The sequence below is a fragment of the Grampus griseus genome (genome assembly GCF_964374135.1).
Source record: "Grampus griseus genome assembly, chromosome: 1".
Taxonomy (NCBI): Eukaryota; Metazoa; Chordata; class Mammalia; order Artiodactyla; family Delphinidae; genus Grampus; species Grampus griseus.
Genome location: NC_139017.1, coordinates 56,533,947 through 56,556,016, shown reverse-complemented (window position 1 = coordinate 56,556,016; position 22,070 = coordinate 56,533,947). Strand labels below are relative to the sequence as shown.

General features: G+C 36.6%; 1 protein-coding gene across 1 annotated transcript in view; it reads right to left on the bottom strand.

Moving 5' to 3' along the window:
• Positions 1–22,070, bottom strand: part of LOC309825984 (rab GTPase-activating protein 1-like) — a 655,950-nt gene that overhangs the window by 255,193 nt on the left and 378,687 nt on the right. The window contains exon 14 of the mRNA XM_082659907.1: positions 1,317–1,430. Within this exon, the coding sequence (XP_082516033.1) occupies positions 1,317–1,430 (114 nt within the window). The remainder of the gene's footprint in view (positions 1–1,316; positions 1,431–22,070) is intronic.

Here is a 22,070-nt window from a genome sequence, read left to right as displayed (position 1 = left end):
CCGCGATGAAGAGTGGCCCCCCTTGCCACAACTAGAGAAAGCCCTCACACAGAAACGAAGACCCAACACAGCAAAAATAAATTAATGAATTAATGTTAGATGCAGGCTTGTGACATCCTCTGTCACATAGGGGAGGACGTAAGTCAGGCACCAGCAGATAAGCAAAGCTTTCAAAAAAAAAAAAAAGAAAAGAAAGACAGGAGTAGGCAGAGGGCTAAAACACAAACATGCACAAAGAAGGATTTTAGGCAAAGTGTGCCATTTGCAGAATTAAACATCAATCCTACTTGGTTAGCATATGCAGGTAGTACTTTATAAGTGCCATTTAAAATAAAACAGTAAATATTAAATGATACTGATATGTGAGCATATTTCTGACTACCTACTGGCTAATCTTTGCTACTTAATAAAAGGTTAAATTTGATTATTCAGAAACTTACTACCTAACTTGAAAATTAGCCATGGTGTTTGTTTTTTCTTCATATTATTACAAGATTTTTGGTGTCGTTCACTATTCATCAGCAATCTCTAGTGGAATGGCAGGTAAGGACAAATGTTGAGTATACCCATCACACTTTGCAGGGCATCTTAACTTTGAGGATAAAGGGCAAAACTTTATTTGATGGAAATTTTGCAATTTTGAGTCTTTGGCCTCGATTAGCATGGACAATATAAGTTAACGATATATAATGATTTGAAAAGTCATTCTTCATTTCTAATATAACTTTGAGAAATTAATAATCTGATAGCTATTCTCCACTATTAAACACAGAGCCTTTTTTATCCAAGCAACGCCTACTGAAAGTCAGGAAACAGTTTTCTTCCAGATCTACTAATAATGAGGGAGAAGAAAGATTTCAAAATGGGATATAAAAACTGCACAAAGATGTATGATGTGACATAACTCAGAATACATCAACAATATCAGAGAACTTGCCAGTATTCAAAAACAGGTGCCACACTGTTTCTTACTCTCGCCTACTGTCAAAAAATTGAGACAACTGCCACATTACCTTGTCAGATGAACAGAGTCATCAGGACTCCTCTGAGTCTTTACTGCAGTAGCCTGAGAGGACGTTCTGTTCCTTTCCTGTTAGCATCAAAGCCAAACTGAGGTCATACTACACCTCTTCCACCACAAGAAGGCACAGAACATGCAGCCCAAAAGTCACCCTCAGGACTCAATACTGAGGATCTGGTAGTGTAAGTATAAAGTAGAGAACATGGCACAGTGCAAATCTAAAAATCTTTAATATGGATTCCTAAAATATAGCCCTATATAATAAATTAGAAAAAAATAAGGTGGAGGGTCCTACCTTGCAGATCTTGTACAGAGATTCCTGGCCATCTCCTCCAGTATCTTTAAAGTAATCATGTGCAGGAAATGTACGATGAATATCTCGAGTAATAACACTCTCCTGGGCTGAGTCCTAAAAAAAAAAAAAGTAGACTTGGGTCATTAATTTTAAATTTCTTAATTATGAAAATTAATGTCAAAAAATTTCAAACAGCACAAAAATAGTATGCTGCCCTCTCCATAAAAAAAAAGAACAAAAAAAAAACTGCCTTCCATCCCAGACCCATAGTCCCATTCATCAGAGATAAATACTATCAACAATTTCTTTTGTGTCCTTTCATCCATCTATCTTTAGACTTGTGACTGTGTGTTTATGTGAGGGGGAGGGGAGGGAGGGAAGTTGTATACACACTTCTCCATCCTTTGCTTTTTGAAGCACAAATAGAAGAAAATTATCTGCTCTTTTCACTTAATGGGATAACTTACAGAATATTCTTGATCAGTACATGCAAATGTATTTTATTTTCTTTAATAGCAACTATTAAAAAGAATGAGGCACACCTGGATATGGACACACCATAATTTATTTAATATTTTCTTATTAATGATTTTTTTTGCATTTTTTCTATTTATATCACAAATAATATCACTAGGAACATTTTTATACATACATGTTCAAGATATATTCCTAGAGGTGGAATTGCTAGGTCAATAAATATGCATTTCCATTGTACCAACACATAATCCAAACAGTGGTAGAGTATGTGTTTCTCCGCACCTGCCCCAAACCAAATATTATTTGACTTTTTAATTTTTGACAATCTGATATGTGAAAACTCAGACCATAGTCATTTAAAAAATATTATCAATCTTTCCTCCCAATGGGTAATTACCCAACTCACTCACTTCAGAAAATAAAAAGCCCTCAAACCAACATATTAAAATGACATATGCTTTAAAGATAAATCTAGAGTTTTTTTGTTTTTTGTTTTTCCAGACAGATTCAAGATCCAAAAGTTCTAAGCCTTATAAAAAATGATTAATCATTCACTTGATTTTATTTTACTTCTGTCAATGTTTTTATCTGTTTTTTTAATCTGTTTTTTTTTATCTGTTTAAATGTCAAGAAAATGGGATGGGACTACTTCTACTACTACTACTTCTGCACAACTAAAGAAGCATCAATGACTATTAATGCAAATTAAAAGTATTATTTAATGTCTCGCTCCCATAAAGACTTGAACAAATCCCCTCTTTCAGTTAAAATCAAGCAAAGAAAAAAAATGAGTTTTAATACATGAGTTACTTTAATAATGCTATTTCTCTTTCTCTCTCTAGCTGAGAAGTACATAAGAAGGATGTAGTTGATTAGCTCTAAGTTAAGCCAGTGCCTTCTCTTGCTGCCTTTTTCATTTCAGCTGCTATATCATGCTGAGTAGTAATTAGATCTTATATCACACAGAGAAAGGATGAAAACTGAAAAGTTCCAAATTTGCTAGCAAACATCAAACATATTACAAATCAGTCCAGAAAAAATTCTGATAGCTTACCGGAATGGAATGCTAAAACCAAATAAAAATGGAACTTTCAAAAAATTACCATAACTTAAGTAAAAGGATACATAGAAAGTTTATATTTATCACAGTAAATGTAATTTCTAATGATAAAGAAAACTGGGGTGAGATACGGGGGTTAGAATACGGTAAATAGAAAGGTAATGTATAAAGAGATATATTATGAAATGTATGGTTTATCTGGTCTGTTATGGAATCTAAGTAGGGGAATCTGGTACCAGGCAGATGAATTTTCACTGCCCAGGTTTTCTCCAACAGAAGGGTGCTCTTTCCACACAGTAAGTCTCCACTTACAAACTATTTGGAAAATTACCAATGAAAATTTTACTCCTCCCAAGCTGAACTATTTTAGGGGCAAACATGTTGAATGGTTCACAGGATATCTCTTTTTGCACTTTTTGAGATGTTGAGGGAGAGAAATCATTGGACTATATTCCCTAGAAACTGCCTACTCTACTGGCATCATGCTGTGTTTAAATGGTACCAACAGCCTGATTCAGAAAAAGGGAAATTGAGCAAAAGTTTCTAGGAAGTAACTTTGTATAATACTGATTAATTTTTTTCTATGAATAATTGAATCTTGTTTGTTTTAAAAAATAAAGGGGCAAAATCAAATGAAAATAAAAATCATAAACTTTTCTGTACTTAGTAAACTTTCCTTTCCTATGATTACTTTTAAATGCTTTCTACATATGTGTGTTTCTAGAGTTTTCTTCTTACATATTGCTCTCAGTTGGCTAAGGGAATAATTTCTGGAACTTCACTTTATTAACTAAATAAGCTATTTTGCTACATTATTCACTGATCCCTTTCATATTAGTGAAAGTTAAGAGGTACACTAGAGTCTTACAAATAGACTAATATGAATGAAATGGCACACTAGATTAGAGAAAATAACCGTGTTTTCAAAGCAAAAGCTAAAGTTAACCATCTCCCAATTACCCATACTGCTGAGAATAGGAACAGTATATATTCAGGAATCCACATCTAATCCCCCAAATTTACTCACTCAATCATTAAAGTATTTGAGTCAGGGAGTCACTAAACCTAACGTTGTAAAAGGAAGACAAAATCATTTTTCTCTTCAATATTCATTCCTTTTTTCTTTTTTAAAGACTTACTCCAATGATAGCTGTCAACTTTTACAAGAAATAAAATGAACAGAAAAGGACAAAAAAGAAGCCAAATAATTCGCCATCCAAATATCTGGAGTTAAAAAGTTTCATGGGAAAACCTTTTATAAAATATAGCTAAAAACATTTTATAGCACAACCAAAACTGATACGAGATCATTTTCTTGGAAGGTCCCCACAAGCAGTCTCCTTAAGTCCTGAAAATTATCCTCAGAATGAGAAGAGGGAAGAATTCACTCTTTCATGGACAGCTAATTCACCAATATCTAGAGACTCACAACTTCATCCACAATTTACTTCCCATTAGATGCGTCTCCCATTCTGATCCTCAGTCCAATATGGTGGTTTAGTGGCTCTGGAGCCAGACAAACTCATTGGTTCGATTTCCGGCTACTCCACTTAACACCTATAGGATCTCAGACAAGTTATTTAATCTCATTAAACTCAGTTTCCTCATCTGTAAAATGGGATGGTAATACCAAATTCATGTTGTTTAGAATAAGATAACGTGTGTAAAGTGCTTAGCACACTGCCTAGTATAAATTGAATACTCATTAAATAAATAAATAAAAATTATTATTCACCTTTTATTTTTTTTACATCTTTATTGGAGTATAATTGCTTTACAATGGTGTTAGTTTCTGCTTTATAACAAAGTGAATCAGTTATACATATACATATGTTCCCATATAGGTCTGTGTCTTTATTCCTGTCTTACTCCTAGGTTCTTCATGACATTTTTTTTTCTTAAATTCTATATATATGTGTTAGCATATGGTATTTGTCTTTCTCTTTCTGACTTACTTCACTCTGTATGACAGACTCTAGGTCCATTCACCTCATTAAAAATAGCTCAATTTCGTTTCTTTTTATGGCTGAGTAATATTGCATTGTGCCACATCTTCTTTATCCATTCATACGATGATAGACACTTAGGTTGTTTCCATCTCCCGGCAATTGTAAATAGAGCTGCAATGAACATTTTGGTACATGACTCTTTTTGAATTATGGTTTTCTCAGGGTATATGCCCAGCAGAGGGATTGCTGGGTCGTATGGTAGTTCTATTTGTAGTTTTTTAAGGAACCTCGTTTCTAGATTTTTTGATGATGGCCATTCTGACTGGTGTGAGATGATATCTCATTGTAGTTTTGATTTGCATTTCTCTAATGATTAATGATGTTGAGCATTCTTTCATGTGTTTGTTGGCAGTCTGTATATCTTCTTTGGAGAAATATCTATTTAGGTCTTCTGCCCATTTTTGGATTGGGTTTTTTTGTTGTTGCTGTTACTGAGCTGCATGAGCTGCTTGTAAATTTTGGAAATTAATCCTTTGTCAGTTGCTTCATTTGCAAATATTTTCTCCCATTCTGAGGGTTGTCTTTTGGTCTTGTTTATGGTTTCCTTTGCTGTGCAAAAGCTTTGAAGTTTCATTAGGTCCCATTTGTTTATTTTTGTTTTTATTTCCATTTCTCTAGTAGGTGGGTCAAAAAGGATATTGCTGTGATTTATGTCATAGAAGTGTTCTGCCTATGTTTTCCTCTAAGAGTTTGATAGTTTCTGGCCTTACATTTAGGTCTTTAATCCATTTTGAGCTTATTTTCGTGTATGGTGTTAGGGAGTGATCTAATCTCATACTTTTAAATGTACCTGTCCAGTTTTCCCAGCACCACTTATTGAAGAGGCTGTCCTTTCTCCACTGGACATTCCTGCCTCCTTTATCAAAGATAAGGTGACCATATGTGCGTGGGTTTATCTCTGGGCTTTCTATCCTGTTCCATTGATCTATATTTCTGTTTTTGTGCCAGTACCATACTATCTTGACTACTGTAGCTTTGTAGTATAGTCTGAAGTCAGGGAGCCTGATTCCTCCAGCTCCGTTTTTCTTTCTCAAGATTGCTTTGGCTATTCGGGGTCTTTTGTGTTTCCATACAAATTGTGAAATTTTTTGTTCTAGTTCTATGAAAAATGCCAGCGGTAGCTTGCTAGGGATTGCATTGAATCTGTAGATTGCTTTGGGTAGTAGAGTCATTTTCACAATGTTGATTCTTCCAATCCAAGAACATGGTATATCTCTCCATCTATTTGTATCATCTTTAATTTCTTTCATCAGTGTCTTATAATTTTCTGCATAGAGGTCTTTTGTCTCCTTAGGTAGGTTTATTCCTAGATATTTTAATTAAGAAGCACATTTAATTGTTTAAAAATTTTGGTGAATGTATATTTTAGACATCCATCTGTATTTGTACACTTTAAATAATGAAATAAACCACTGTTTTTCTTTGGATATCATGAACATTATGATTATGAAACCAATACCCTTTGAGCTTTCAGCATGATGATACATTAATGCATACACACCCTCTTCTGAATTTTATATCATGTATCTTATGTGTCTGAAATTATCCTTGTTTCTATTAATCCATGAAAAAAAGCAAAAGTGAACAATTATTTGGATAAATTGATGTTTTCATCAACTGATATACACTCTGGCCCCAGCCTTGCATATATTCATGCAAGAAAGGAAGATGTACACAAATATACCCAGAAAAAAACACTGGGAAGGACAGGGTATGGTAAAAGCTAAATTTGTCAGAACAGCTACCATTTTCATTCATTACTTTAGAATTCAGCTTCTGAGGATCAGAGAAGGGTTGAAGTCATGGTTAGGGACAGAACAAATGCCACTGTCACTATTGCATGGCTCCCTTCTGGACCATCACCATCAAGAAAGTAACTATGGGCAAAGTCCTTGAGATCACCTTCTATCCTGCCTAAGGAGGCATCAGGTTGGGCCACATATAAAAGCTGACCAGAAGCAGGCAGTAGTAGTGAGAGGTTTAGAAGAAAGTCTTTAAAGTTGAGTTTTACCACCCACCCAGACACACACCCCTGACACTACCATCACGTAGAAATGAAACTTCTATTTAGTTTATCTTTCAAGGATTTTCTTTAATTTCCAAACTGTTAAGTCATAAGTCAAAACTTATCTTAAAAAATACATCAATCCCTAGTGTGATAAAATCCATGGCCCAACAGAGGATATAATTCAGCTTGCTGAAGATCAGTTTAAAACCAACTCTAAGAGGTATGGTAAGTATCTCGATTAACTTTTGATCATTTTAAGTGGAGACAATTTATAGCCTGTTATCAAGAGTATTACAAGAGCTGTTCTTCCAGTATAATGTATATACCCTGACATCTTTGTAATCCTCTTAATTCCTATTTGAAGAGAATCATCACTTACTTGCCGTGAGAAAGAAATGAATACAGCATTGAAGTGTCAAGAAGTATTAGGAAGACAGGTTTGGATGACCATACCTTATTATTTCTTAGGAAACAATTTCTAGGCTGTCAACAACTGGAAAGGTATTTCAATGAGGATGAGTGTTTTTACATGTGACCTTAGCACCAGATGAAGTATAAAAGTAATGTCCTAATAAACAAACTCCTTTGGCTGTACCCTGATTTGCTACATTTTTACAACAATGACAGTATCTTTTCTTATTAATGCCTATTTTCAAATCCAAACTATAACTGCATTTTCACTTTTCATCTACTATAAAATCATTTCAACTTTGTAAGTACCATGTCAACTTGTTAATGTCATTAGAAATGCCAATGGAGACCATGCGCAGCCACAATCAGTCAGCAGATAAATGATTCAGAGCTTTAAAAAAACTTGACCTTAAAACGTGTCTGCTATTCTTACTCCACAGGGATCCTCCTTTAGTTCTATGTTGGAGCTAGATCTATGGTAAAACATCACAAACTAGTCAAGTTACATGTCCCTGAAAGCAGATGGGTTTGCAGTGGTGGGTCTGATTTATTTGCCTTGATGTTTGCCAAAAATCCAAAGAGGCAGAGATGAAAGGAGAAAACATAAAAGTTCATTCTAGTTTCAAACATGCTACTAAAATCACGAGCTAGAAACAGAAACACAAAAAGGTTGGATCATTGCCAGCCTTCTTTCCTTGAATATGGGGGGCAAATCTCAGCATAAGCAGGGTAATATGGAAGCAAAGAAATAAATGACAACTAAATCATATTGTTAGCAAGCTGCTGCCTGGGCATTGTACACATGTGCTGCCAAATGTCTCAGAATCAAAGCCTGACACAAAGGTCAAAAATATAAGCCATATTCTGCCTTCACCTAGAAAGAAATCTCTTAGCGGGGAGTAGCAACAATGAGAACAAAGGGCAGGGGGGAACAGAAGAGAGAGGAGAGGAAGTAGTGTCTTCATAAGACCAGTCAATATTCATGATGAATACCTTAATCCTGAAGTAAGTGCTGGGACTGCAGTGGGAAGTATGTGAATAGAATAAAGCAATTCTTTGGAACTAGAAGACTAAGAAGCATTGCAGCCTATGAGCACAGCCTGGATTTCCCAGAGATCCTATGGAATCTAGGTCAGACACCTCTCAATGATGAATATGTGGGGTTAGACTCCAAATGCACCTATAGCCATATTTGGATATGTCCTCATTCCCAGGGTTGCTGACCACTCATTCTCCCAAAATAAAGGTTCAACTGGGGTACTTGACAGTCTTGGAAACTCGTATCAACAGGCAATGATAAACTCTGCAACTCCTGTTAAAATGAAGCAGAATAACTGAACTCCATGCTATTATTTTCCAAAGTTAGATGTATTTCTGATTTTGCATTATTTTAAAATTATTAATTATAATTTTTATCAAAACAGCCCTTTAAACCCTTTTAAAATAAAAAATTTAAGTGCTACATATTTACTAACCATTGTGTAAAAATAACACTCTTTCATTTTTTCCACAAAACTTTAAAGAATGCTTCTGATAACCAGCATTTGATAAACATGCCTATTTTTGCCTAATCATTACATTTTATAATTTTATTAACTTTGGCCATGTATACACTAGTTACTGCTTTTATAGGTTGAATATTTTTTAAATAATTTATAAAACATTCTACCATTCCTTCAATCATTTTAGATGCTTCTGTTTGAAACTCTTTGAGCTCAATTAACCTTCTTGAATTGAATGACATAAAAATTGAGTGTACATAAAAAATTAAGCTATTTGCTGCATAGTTCAAATTTGTTCACATATTCAACACATACTTTTCAGAGTACCTACTAAGAATCAGACACTATTTTAGGTGCAGAGGATATAATTGTTAGCAAGCCAATGTCCCTCCCCTATGGACTTTATGTTCTAGTAGTTGAGGAAAAAGACATAAAAAGCATGTATATAATATTGGTTAGTGAAACGTACTATAAAAAAATAAAACGATAAAGATATAGTGAGGAATAGAATGATATTTCAGGTAGAGTGGGTTTGCTTCTCTCAGTTAGTGTTCAAATATTTAGAGAAAAAGCATTATAGGCAAAGGTTCGGAAAGCATGTGCAAAAGCCCTGAGGTGGGAGCAGTATGGCAATACTTCTCTGGACATTTTCCAGCATTTTGCTAACCTTTATGTTTGCAGATGCCTTCAATGAATTGCTAAAAATAACTCTGACACTCTCTTGGATTAACATGGTTACCTCAGAAATTTGTTAGTATAAATTAGATTATTTTTACAAGATGTTTTAGCTCTTATATTTGAACAATGTGTTCCTAGTTGCACCTGTCTGTATGAAAGCTTACTATTCAAATATTTATCTAACACTTACCATGTGCAAGACATTGTACTAGGATCTACAGGATCAAAAAGGCATGAGATATAGTCCATAATGTTCCTAACTTGCAAGAGGTTAAGATCTACTTGTAAAGACAAAATATCAATGGAAGGAACCATAATGCTAACAGCCAAATAAATGATATATGAGTAACGTTAGCTACAGGAATTCAGTAAAGAAAGTGACTATCGAAAGGTTCAAGTGGTGAAAGTGGGCTTCCGCGGGAGATGGAGCCTGGGCTGAGCACTGTAGACAAGATGGGCTCAAAATTGAAAGATCTCAAGAGAATACAAGTGTGGTGTGAGCAGAGGCTCCAAAGCAGGGAAGAACTTGGCATGCCCAGGAAATACGATTCTAATTGACTATAGAAGGAAATTTATAAAGGGCAAGTTGAGTGGGATCTAGAATATGGAAATGTAATCTTGAATGAAGACGTTTTAATCCTGCAGACAACAAGGAGTCATTTCATCTGCCATGGTCTTTGTAGTCAGATTTGTGAACTATTGTTTCAGTTGGGCTTCATCTGCTTTTATTATCTGAAAGAATTGTGTGTAGTGAAGAATCAGCCTTACCCAAAAAGAGAACTGGCCTTTGCCATTGGCTTCTAGGAGGTGATCTCTAGGCCCTTGCAAGTATAATAGGAGGTCTTTGTTTGCGTGTGGGTCTTGACCACTCAACAGCCTAACAATGTGACTTACCATGGGGCTTCGGGGCATGCAGTATTAGTTCTACCTATGGAGAGGCTGGAGACTAAAGGTTAGTCATGTGAGCAGCACATGAATAAGGCCCTGTGAAAACTCTGGACAAGACTCAAGTGAGCTTCCCTATCTGGCAATACTCCACACATATCGTCACACACTGATGTCAGGAAAGCTACATTGTCCATGACTCCGTGGGGAAAGGACAAAGGAAGAGCCATGCTTGGTACTTCTCCTGGACTCTGTCCAATGTGCTTCATCCCCTGGCAAGCATTAATCTGTATCCTGCAGCTGTAATACAACGTCACCATGAGTATTACAGCTTTCATTGAGTTCTGGGAGTGCTTCTAGTGAATTACTGAACCTGAGGGTGATTTTGGTAACAACTTGACACAACTAGTGTTAGAAGTAAGGGCAATCTTGTGTGGACTATGCTCCCTCTCTAACTTTGAAATTGGTTAAATTCTAACAAGTTGGCCATCAACAAATATGAAGTTTTTCATTGTGGTATTCCCACCAGTAAATTTTCTCTATTCAAAGATATGTATCATTGTCTGCCTTTTCATCTGTCTTTGACAAAATACTATTCACAATAAAATAGTCCTCCAATACCATGTTAATTCAGATGACCTTTTAATGTAGAACCTCAAACGTTAAAAATGTTGGACCGGGGCTTCCCTGGTGGCGCAGTGGTTGAGAGTCCGCCTGCCGATGCAGGGGATACGGGTTCGTGCCCCGGTCCGGGAAGATCCCACATGCCGCGGAGCAGCTGGGCCCGTGGGCTGTGGCCACTGAGCCTGCGCGTCCGGAGCCTGTGCTCCGCAGCGGGAGAGGCCCGCGTACAGCAAAAAAAAAAAAAAAAAAAAAAAAAAATGTTGGACCACTATTGACCATTGGCCATCTGTTCAATGAGCTCCTCAAAAATCTATATGTAATCAGTAAAGACCATTAAATTAAAAGTAGGTCACACAACTGCTGATATGACCCTCTAATTAACTTGCATAAAGGATCATCTGGAACCTCAAAGGAGAGTGAGTGTAAGTAAACAATAACTACACCCCCAAGTAAATGAAGTTACTCTATACTGGGATGTGGGTTTTGAAAAATCCAATTAATTTTTATATCAAGTCAGGTTACATAAAATTGCCATTTTACTCCTTTTTGTAAGAGTACATGTTTCCATTAATATAAGTTTTTACTCACATAGGAGTAGGAGATGCACTGATCACCACAAGAACAATAACAAAAGAAATAGGAAGGGCTAAGAACAGAAGGATTTGTTCCTGAGAGACTATAATAGTTCTAGTTCTCAATTATAAAGGTCATTTCAATAAATTAAATATTCTAATTTAATACAGAAAGTGTAGAATAAGGTATTGTTTGGTTTTTTTTCAACTTTCTTTTCTGATACTCTACTTTGTTCATAATTCTCTAACCAAGAGGGTCAATTTCTGTTTCTCCAACAGACTTCTCTGGAAGTAGTAGCAATCTTTTTGCAAGAGGGCACATTTGAAATCTGATTAATCCTTTTTGGAATAAAGCCAAATAATGAGTAGAAACCTAAAGATTTTTATTTTGCACTGTTTTTCTCTATATGGACTCAGAAATGAGCATTACTATTCTAAGACTTAGAGGATCTAGGTAAATATATTCCAGCTCCTTGACACAGTATATTCCTTTTTTAGTTTCTTTGCTGATTCCTCCTCTGCCTACTCCTTATCTGATGGTGTTACATCCTTAGCATTGTTCTGTGCTCGCTCTTCATGCTCTCCCCAGGAAATCACATCCACTCCTGTAACTTCAACTACCATCTGTCTTCTCTCTCCTAGATCTTTACTAAAGCAGATGCCAAACCTTACTGATTATCAGAATCATCTGAAAATTTATTTCTGAACCCAGATTTCACCTAGATTTAATCTACCAATTCTCTATAGTACTTCCAGGCAATCTGTATTTTTAACAAAGATCTATGCAGCCTTGAGTAAAAGTCCACAAATTGTTATTTGGGAACTACTGGTCTAACAGACCTATCACTCCACATCTAAAACTTAACAAGTCAAAAATTCAATTCAGAATTTCCTATATTCTAATTCTCAGCAGAGTGAACTTCCATGTCTGAGCTGACATACAAAGAGTTATTCTAGGAGTCTTCTCCCTTTTCCTCTCTTAATCAATTTGTCCTTTGGTCTTCTACTCTGCTTTTTTAATTAACTGGTACCCGTGTCTGAATATCCCCACTTGATTGCCACCCCCAGGTAGATTACAATCAGTTCTTATTTATCTTTGTTTTCCTTGCAGCCTGAGACTTTAGTATGTGCTTCATAAATGGGTGCTGAATAAATCAGAATAAGTGAAGCAGGCATGGGAAATATGTATATATTCCCTATGATGAAGAGACTCAAGTTTTATAATTTTTACTTTGAGTTTTCAATTCTGTTCTAACCTTATTTAGTCAAGAACAGGGACAAAAGGAAATAATTTGCACCAAAACCAAAGATGATGACAAGGAGTCATAGATTTCCAAATCAAAATTTCACAGCAAAATGCATACCAAAATCTTCTTGCTCCTAATACCAAAGAAGACACATGAAAATAATTACAGACATTATATAAACTACAAAAAATCAAAATGGATCTCTATCTTAAAATAGAAATTAGAAATTCTACCACTATTGGAATTGCCAAAAATCATCATTACAAAAAGCTGTTTGGAGTTTTCTCACTGAATTTGACGTCATTTTATATGAAAAGCCATAAAAGATAAAGACACACTCAAGTGCTGCATTTTTTAAAAAATTAGTCTTTTTACTTTAAAAGTGAGAGAGACGAATCACATAATTAACGTGTTTAAAACACTGCTAGAAGCAAATTACATTAAATATGATTTTTTTAGAAATCTGAAGTATCTTTCATAGTGTACATGTTAACTCTTGCTCAATAAAACAGCTCGAAGTAGGGTCTTCCCTGGTGGCACAGTGGTTGAGAGTCCGCCTGCCGATGCAGGGGACACGGGTTCGTGCCCCGGTCCGGGAAGATCCCACATGCTGCGGAGCGGCTGGGCCCGTGAGCCATGGCCGCTGAGCCTGTGCGTCCGGAGCCTGTGCTCCACAACGGGAGAGACCACAGCAGTGAGAGGCCCGCGTACCGCAAAAAAAAAAAAAAAAAAACGCTTCAAGTAGTAGATTGAGATCAAGGTTAGGTAAGAATCAGGAAATTTTTTCCTATTCATTGTACTCTGGATTATAGTACTTAATAGGTTCAGGTTCTTTATTAGTCTTAATACCATATTAAATCAAAGGAAGATACAGATGGTACATAGGTACAATTTATAAGTAGTTCACAATATGAAAATAACTAATATTACTGCTCAGAGAAACCAAGCATTATTTAGGTCAGCTAGGACATATGTCCTTTTCTGGCACCATCACCATAGTTCAGGATATTATCACTTTAGGCTTAGGCTCTTTCAATGGCCTCTAAATCGTCCCAGAGATTTTCTCTCTTTCAATCAGTCTGCACAGTACTTTCAGGTTAATCTACCTAAAACATTGTTTTGTTGTTGTTGCTGTTGTTTTTCTACAGTATCACAAATGTTTTACTATTATTTTTGGTAATACATAGTTTTTTTTAATTGAAGTATAGTTGATTTACAATGTTGTATTAGTTTCAGGCATATAGCAAAGTGATTCAGTTATACAAATATATATATATTCTTTTTCAGGTTCTTTTCTATTATAGGTTATTAATAGATACTGAACATAGTCCCCTGTGCAAGGATAGTAGCTCCTTGTCGTTTAGCTATTTTACATATTTTAGTGATAAATCAATGTTTTGCTCCTGGGTAGCATTCAAATCCATCTACAGTATAGTCCCACCTGCTATCCTCAAATAGAAAAAAATCCTTATCCATTCCATCTGAATCACATCCCATTCCACATAGTTTCACTGTTCTTTCAAATTTTAATGTTTTTGTGCACTTTCCTCTGTCTTGGATGACCCTACGTCCCACATTTTCCCCTACTGAAATCCTGTCCATTTATAAAGGCTCATCTCAGACTTCTTCCATGGTAAGGTCCTAATGATCCAAAGTGAAAAGAGTATCTTCTTCCTTTATGCTCTTATGATACCAACTTGTATATACTTAGATAAAACTTACTATATATTGCCTTGGGGTAAGACATATTTTACCTCCACTAAGCTCCTGGCTCCTAGAGATGGTGTCTTATAGTAACTCATGTAGTACCCTATGTAGTAGGAGCTAAACAAAAATACTTGTGAAATAAGTGATTCTATGAAAGGAGAAAATGGTCAACCAAAGCAGAAAGGCAGAGAATAAAGGAAGAGCTTGTGTTTCTAGTTAAGTAAAGGGTAGGTCATGCCCCACACTGAGCCACAAATGAAAGCTAGGTTGGGGCAAATTTTCTGTGCTTGGTCACTCACATCTGCCTTGTGAAGTGCTTTGAGCAGGCTCCTTGGGGACAAGGATTATAAAAACCATCATAAGGCAGAATGTTATCTGCCATAGCCAATGCCACGGTTAACATTTTTCACCCACAAAAAACATAGTCTCATTGTTCAAAATCCTGCTTTGCCAGGGGATACTTGGAGATAACTTTGGAGCAAGTTATCACATTTTAGTTCATAATGCTAACTGCCTGATATACAGAAAAGAATCAAAGAAGCCTTTACACAGATTTATCATGATCATCAGAAAGCACACATTTTACCTAAATCTATCTTCAACCTAGCATAGGCTGAAATGCTTTATGAAGATGATGTAATGCTGCAATTATCTAAGGAGCCACTGAAAGCAGCGCTCTTCCAAATTGGTATTTCATGCTATAGCTGTGATAACGTGTTCAAAATCACAATAGTAAATAACGCAGCCCTGAAACACGATAGCATGAGCCAGAAAACCTGCCACAAACATAGCAAATCTGAGAGCCACAGAGAGGGGAAAGGATTTTGATTCTTTAAACAACAAAGATATAGCACTCTGACCCAGAGTATCAGTCAAGAGGACACCTCTGCTTTTGCCACTAGAGGAATACCTGCAACTCCTAAAAGTGAGGAAAGAGATGGAGATGGGATGGGCTAAGTGAGGCAAAAAAAAAGTGCTCTGGCTTTAACCCTGAACGCAGGTATCGCAATACCACTATGCCATTACCCCTAGGGAGATCAAGGCCATGTGGGCAAAGTTGTGGGGGCGGGGGGGAATGACTTTGGAGGGGAGGAGGGCTCAACAATATTTCATGAGCAGAATTCCTGACTTGTTAGCTTTCTGTTTGCATTTTACTGAACGATTTAAGTAGGGCAACTACTACAAAAATCAGTGCCCTATAAAGAAAATGTATTCAATTCAATGTGCTCAGCTACAATGTGAGCTTCAGTTGTCTTAAAATTTCATGATTCCTCAAGGGTCAGAAACTACTTTGCTTTGCCCCAGCTTTAGGGTTCCCAGATAAAATATAGGATGCTCAGTTCAACTGCATGGGATTTAATATTGCATAGGACTTACTTGTTTATATTAAAAAATTATTTTTTTGTTTATCTGAAATTTGAATTTAAGTAGGTGTGCTGTATTTTTATTTCTGCTAAATTGGGCAGTCTTATCAGATTACTATTATCACAGTATAGGGAAAATCAATTCCTGAGTACTCTTCTTATATCATCTTGTTCAAGTTGCTTTTAAACACTTGGTCTAAAAGGTACCATATTTGATATAAACTAGTCACATTTGACTTCTCAAGAAAGCTGTGTTAAATTTACTTAAAAATTGAGCAAATATTATTTAAAAGCCACAAAAACTGTTTTGAATAGAATCAGAAAGATCTGTTCTAAACTACAAAAGACTGAGAGGAAAATGAGGACATCTAGATAACAATGGACAGACACCATTATTAGTAAGAATACTAAGCCTGTGAGGCACAGAAAAACTGAATTGATGACCTGGAAAATAAGATCAAATTAAGATATAGCTGAGGTCCCAGCAGACATGAAGGCAGGGAACAGATAAAGATTCCTCCCAGTGAATAGAAGACAAAGATGCTGAGAATGTTTACTTAGTCAACATTGTCTCTCCTCTGTTCAAATGCCAAATAAAGACCAATCAATTAACATATGAAAAGCTTTTCTGGTCTAAGAAGAAAGTGGCTTCAAAATTAGCAGAATGACATAAAACTACACTGAGTTTTTAGTACTGTACTATGCCTTATCAAAGGATGACTTATTGCCCTGGTATTTACATTGCAAATATTGATATGAAGAAGTATTAAGGCACAACTTGAAAGACTTGGTGGGTATGATGGCCTGGGGACAAGCAACCTTCACATACAACTCCAATCCAGAAAAAATTAAAATTTATGGGTTGCATATTTTAAATGATCTTTTTAATTAAAAAGTTGAAGTAAATAAATATTAGAAGCCATTTCTTAAATATTCTTATTTCTCTGAATGGTTTTAAAATTCCTAATTGAAATTTCATAGACCAAGTAACTATAGTACCTGATTATAATATATACCTTTGAACCAATTGTTAGTCTTTGATTATATTGTAAATTAATTGAAAAATGTAATTTTTCTTCTCATATACTCATTAAAAGAGAATTTCTAATTGAAAACAATTTAAACAGAAACTTCTTTAATAAAACACACACACACAAGTCCACTTCCTTTGAAACAATTTTCATCAGCTACTTTTATCTTTTTGGCTGCAACCAACTAACCAGCAGGAGTTTAGCTCCCAAGGCTCAGAGACTGACAGCCTACCATCCCAGCCCCTACCAGCCCCTAATGGGGCTGGACTCACTAAGGCTTTGACAGTCTCTGAAGGTAAACCACACAGACTGTGACTAGGTGAGACAGGGGCACTGAAAAATGCACAATTATCTTGGAAGTAGTTGATATTTCAATCAAAACCAAAACCCCTGAGACAGTCAAAATGGGAAAAATCTGAACTTTGCTGAACTTCCTTAAAATTGCTTCACAGAATATCCTCAGCAAATCCATTGCCTCTGGGCCTAGTATTCCCACCCCATCCAACAAGACCATCTGTCTTCACCTCTAATTGAGCAAACTTGACTGATTTTCTTTTATGTGCCCTACCTGTCCAGTAAATTGCCAAATACTCCTTCAAGCAGGAGTAGGGAAGTGTACAGGATCCAAAAATATATATATTGGGCAAAATTTAGCCCTCTCTGGGTAAAGAGAGTCCTGAAATTAGTTAAGGGGCCATAATTCATAGCTAGGCTGGGTGATGTGGCTGAAGTATTGGTCTAGAATCAATGCTGTCCAAAAGAAGTACAACACAAGTCACAAATGCAAGCCACATATGTAATGTAAAAATTTTGTGTAGCCACATTAAAAGAGTAAAAATAGGGGAAATTAATTTTAATAACATATTTAATTTAACCCAATGAATCTGAAACATTATTATCTCAACATGTAATCAATATTAAACATTAACACTGAAATATTTCACATTCTCTTTTTCCACACTGTCTTTAAAATCTGGTATTAATTTTTTTACACGTACACCATTCTGATTTGCTGCATTTCAAGTGCTTGAAAGTACATATGGCTAGTGACTACCACAAATGGACAGTACAGGTCTAAATTTTAACTCAAAAGCCACACTCAATATCTTCAATCCCTTGTCACAAACCTTTCTCTCTGCAGGGAGAAAAGAAAAATGTCTTTTGAGTGGGGAAGTAAAAACAGAAAGGAGGAAAAAAGAATGGCTATGAAGTTCTCAATACCTGCCTCCAAGTGTGCAAGTTGTAGGCCTATGATTAAACATTCCAGAGAAGAACTGCTTATGCTTTTGCTTCTGCCACTCCTGATATGCCAAGGTTTCTTTCTTTCTTAAAAAAAAATTTGTATATCTCCCCCTTTTTCTTTTTTAAAAATATTTTTAATGAAGTGTTGGACATACAATATTATATTAGTTTCTGGTGTACAACATAATGATTTGACATTTGTATACACTGTGAAGTGATCATCACAATAAGTCTTGTTACCACACAAAGTTATCAATTGGTTTTTTTTCCCCTCGTAATAAGAACTTTTAAGATTTACATTCTCAGAACTTTCAAATTTACAATGCAATATTACTGGCTATAGTCACCATGCTGTACATTACATCCCCATGATTTATTTATAACTGCAAGTATGTACATATTGATCTTCACCCATAACACCCACCCCCCGACCTTTCTACCCTCTGCTGACCATCATTCTGTATCTATGAGTTTTGTTTTGTTTGTTGTGTTTTTTAGATTCCACATATAAGTGAAATCATATGGTATTTGCCTTTCTCTGACTTATTTCACCTAGCATAGTACACTCAAGGACTATCCATGCTGTCACAAATAGAAAGATTTCATTCTTTTTTTGAGTACTATTCCATTATATATACATATATATATATATATGTATATATAAATAAAATACCTTCATTATCCATTCTTCCCTCAATAAACACTTAGGTTGTTTCCATATCTTGGCTATTGTAAATAATGCTGCAATGAACACTGGAGTCCATATATCTTTTCAAATTAGTACTTTCACTTTCTTCAGGTAAATACCCAGAGGTGGTACTGCTGGATCATATGGTAATTCTATTTTATTCTAATTTTAATTCTAATCTTTGTAGGAACCTCCATACTGTTCTCCATAGTGGCTGCACCAATTTACATTCCCACCAACAGTGCAGGAGGGTTCCCTTTTCGCCACATCCTTGCCAACACTTGTCATTTGTTGTCTTTTTGAAGACAGCCATTCTGACAGGTGTGATAGGGTATCTCATTGTGGTTTTGATTTGCATTTCCCACATGATTTTCATGTGGCTGTTGGCTATCTGCATGTCTTTGGGAAAATGTTTATTCAGTTCCTTTAACATTTCTTGTAGGGATAGTTTAGGGATTTTAGCTTTTGCTTGTCTTAAGTACTCTTTATTTCTACTTCAACTCTGAACGATAATCTTGCTGTTTAGAGCATTCTTGATTGGAAGCTTCTTCATTTCAGCATTTTAAATATATCATGCCACCTCCTTCAGGCCTGTGAAGTTTCTGCTGAGAGATCTGCTGATAGTCTTATGAGGGTTCTCTTGTATGTAACAAGTTGTTTTCCTCTTGCTGCTTTTAAGATTCTCTCTCTAACTTTGGACATTTTAATTGTAGCGTGCTGCTGTCGGTCTCTTTGGGTTCGTCTTGTTTGGAACTTTCTAGGCTTTCTGGATCTGGAAGTTTGTTTCATTCCCCAAGTTAGGGAAATTTTCAGCCATTATTTCTTCAAGTAAGTTTTCTTCCCCTTTCTTTCCCTCTTCTCCTTCTGGGACCCCTACGATGCAAATTTTTTCCATTTGATATTGTCCCATAGGTCCCTAAAGATATCTGTTTTTTTTGTTTGTTTGTTTGTTTTTTGCGGTACATGGGCCTCTCACTGTTGTGGCCTCTCCGGCCCAGCTGCTCCGCGGCATATGGGATCTTCCCGGACCGGGGCACGAACCCGTGTCCCCTGCATCGGCAGGCGGACTCTCAACCACTGCGCCACCAGGGAATCCCAAGCTATCTGTTTTTTAAATGCTTTTTTCTTTTTGCTGTTCTGTTTGGGTGAGTTTCACTGCCCTGTCTTCCAGATCACTGCTTTTTTCTCTGCTTCATCTGGTGTGCTGCTGAACCCCTCTAGTGTATTTTTTAGTTCAGTTACTATATTATTTGTGAGTCCTGTTTGATACATTCTAATATTTTCTATCTCTTTATTGAAGTTCTCTCTGTTCATCCATTCTTCTCCCAAGTTTGGTGACCATTCAAACATCTTTATAACCATTGATTTGAACTCTTTATCAGGCAAATTACTTCTTTTTGTTTCATGAAGGTTTTTTTCTGGAGTTTTATCTTGCTCTTTTGTTTGGAATATATTCCTCTGTTTCCTCATTTTGCTTGACTCTATGTTTGCTTCTACATGACAAGTGAAACAGCTCTCTCTCCTGTCTTGAAGGCGTGGCCCCATGCAGGAGATGAACCTTACTGTTTAACCTTGTCCTAGTTTCTGGATGTCTCTCTAACTATCTCTCGTATTGTTTCAGATCTGTGCGGCCCAGAAACACAACCCCCCCTTGGTCACCAGAGCCCAGGGTTCAACGGGCATCCCTAGGGTGGGCTGCACATACGTGCTAGCCTTGGGGGGGTCATGGAGGGGTGGGGCACTTGCCTGCTGCTTCTGGCAGGGCATAGCAGCAATGAAGTGAGGCAAGCAGCAGCAGCTTAGAGTGAGAGTGCAAAAATGGCTCCTACCAGCACCAGCACTAACAAGGTAGAAGGAAAACATAAAATATGGTGCTTGCAAATGCCTCTGTCCCTGGAGAGAATTCCAGTGGGCTTTTGCCCCTCTGACAGACACTGTAAGATTAGCAAATGAATCTCCTCATATGGTCTAAGATCTTTTCACACTGTTGCTTTTACACTGGGACCCCAGGTGAGTGAATTTACATGTGAACCCTTTAAAAGCAGAATCTCCATTTTGTACAGTCCTGTGGTTCTCCTGGACATAAGCCCTGTGGTTTTCAAAGCCAGACATTTTGGGACTCCTCTCTCCAGTGCAGGTCTCAAGGGTTGGGGTGCCTGATGTGGGCACAAACCCCTTTCTCCTCAGGGAAAAGTTCCATATTTGTGAGATCCTTTCCAATTATGGGTCACTGTACCTGGAGTGGGAGTTTTGGTGAGACTGCATCTCTGCTTCTCCCTACCCATCTCAATGTGGCCCTTTTATCCTTCATTCTGAATAAACAAAGTTTAGTTCTCGGGTTTTTTTTCAGAGGTAAGTGTTCCATATGTAGCTATAGTTTTGCCGTGTCTGTGAGAGCAGGTCAGTTCAGGATCTTCCTATGCCTCCATCCTGAAGCTCTCCTCTGCCAAGGTTTCTTATGAAATGGCTAAGCCCATTACCAAGAACAATGTTTCTTAGCCATACTTCCATATGGGATATAATTAACTAGGATTTATCCTACCATCCTGGACTAACAGATAAACACCAGTAAAAAGTATAAACAGGGACATGGTCTTAAACATTTTCTATAGGCCTTGGCTTCAAAGAACTTCACAGAAGATGTGAAAATCTCAGAGATAACTGCTTCCGGTACTGCCAAAAATTATGGAAGCAAGCTTAATTAACCCTGTATTGAGAGAGTATTGACCTAATTATGTTGACACTGCCTGAATTCTCTATTTAAGGAGGGAGAATGCTTACAGGCTAGATTACCAAAGTCCATTTTGGGGCTTTTGTTTTTTTCCAAGTCTCTCAATCTTCTTTAGGCACAATAAAGAACAGCATTAAAGAAGACCCTTCACAATGGAATGCCCTTTTCTGAACGTGTATGGTACTGAAAAAATTTAGGCTTTAAAGCCACCTGCAAACTATATAATCTTGGACAAGTTACTTAATGGCTCTAACCTTTGTTTTCTTCATCCTCACTACTCCCCCAACAAAATAATGATGCTAATTCTAATTTTCAGAATTTTTTAAGATTAGATATTGCATATGCCAATCGTAGTACCTGGCACATAACAGGCATTCAACTCATGGTGGATATCATTAAGCCTGAAATTCTTTTGCTTTTTTCCTATAGCATGAGGGCAGTAATTCTAGCACCTGGAAGGTGGGTAACTGCTGAAAGCTTCTGATGCTACCCGGCAAGCAGATCATACCCAAGACTTC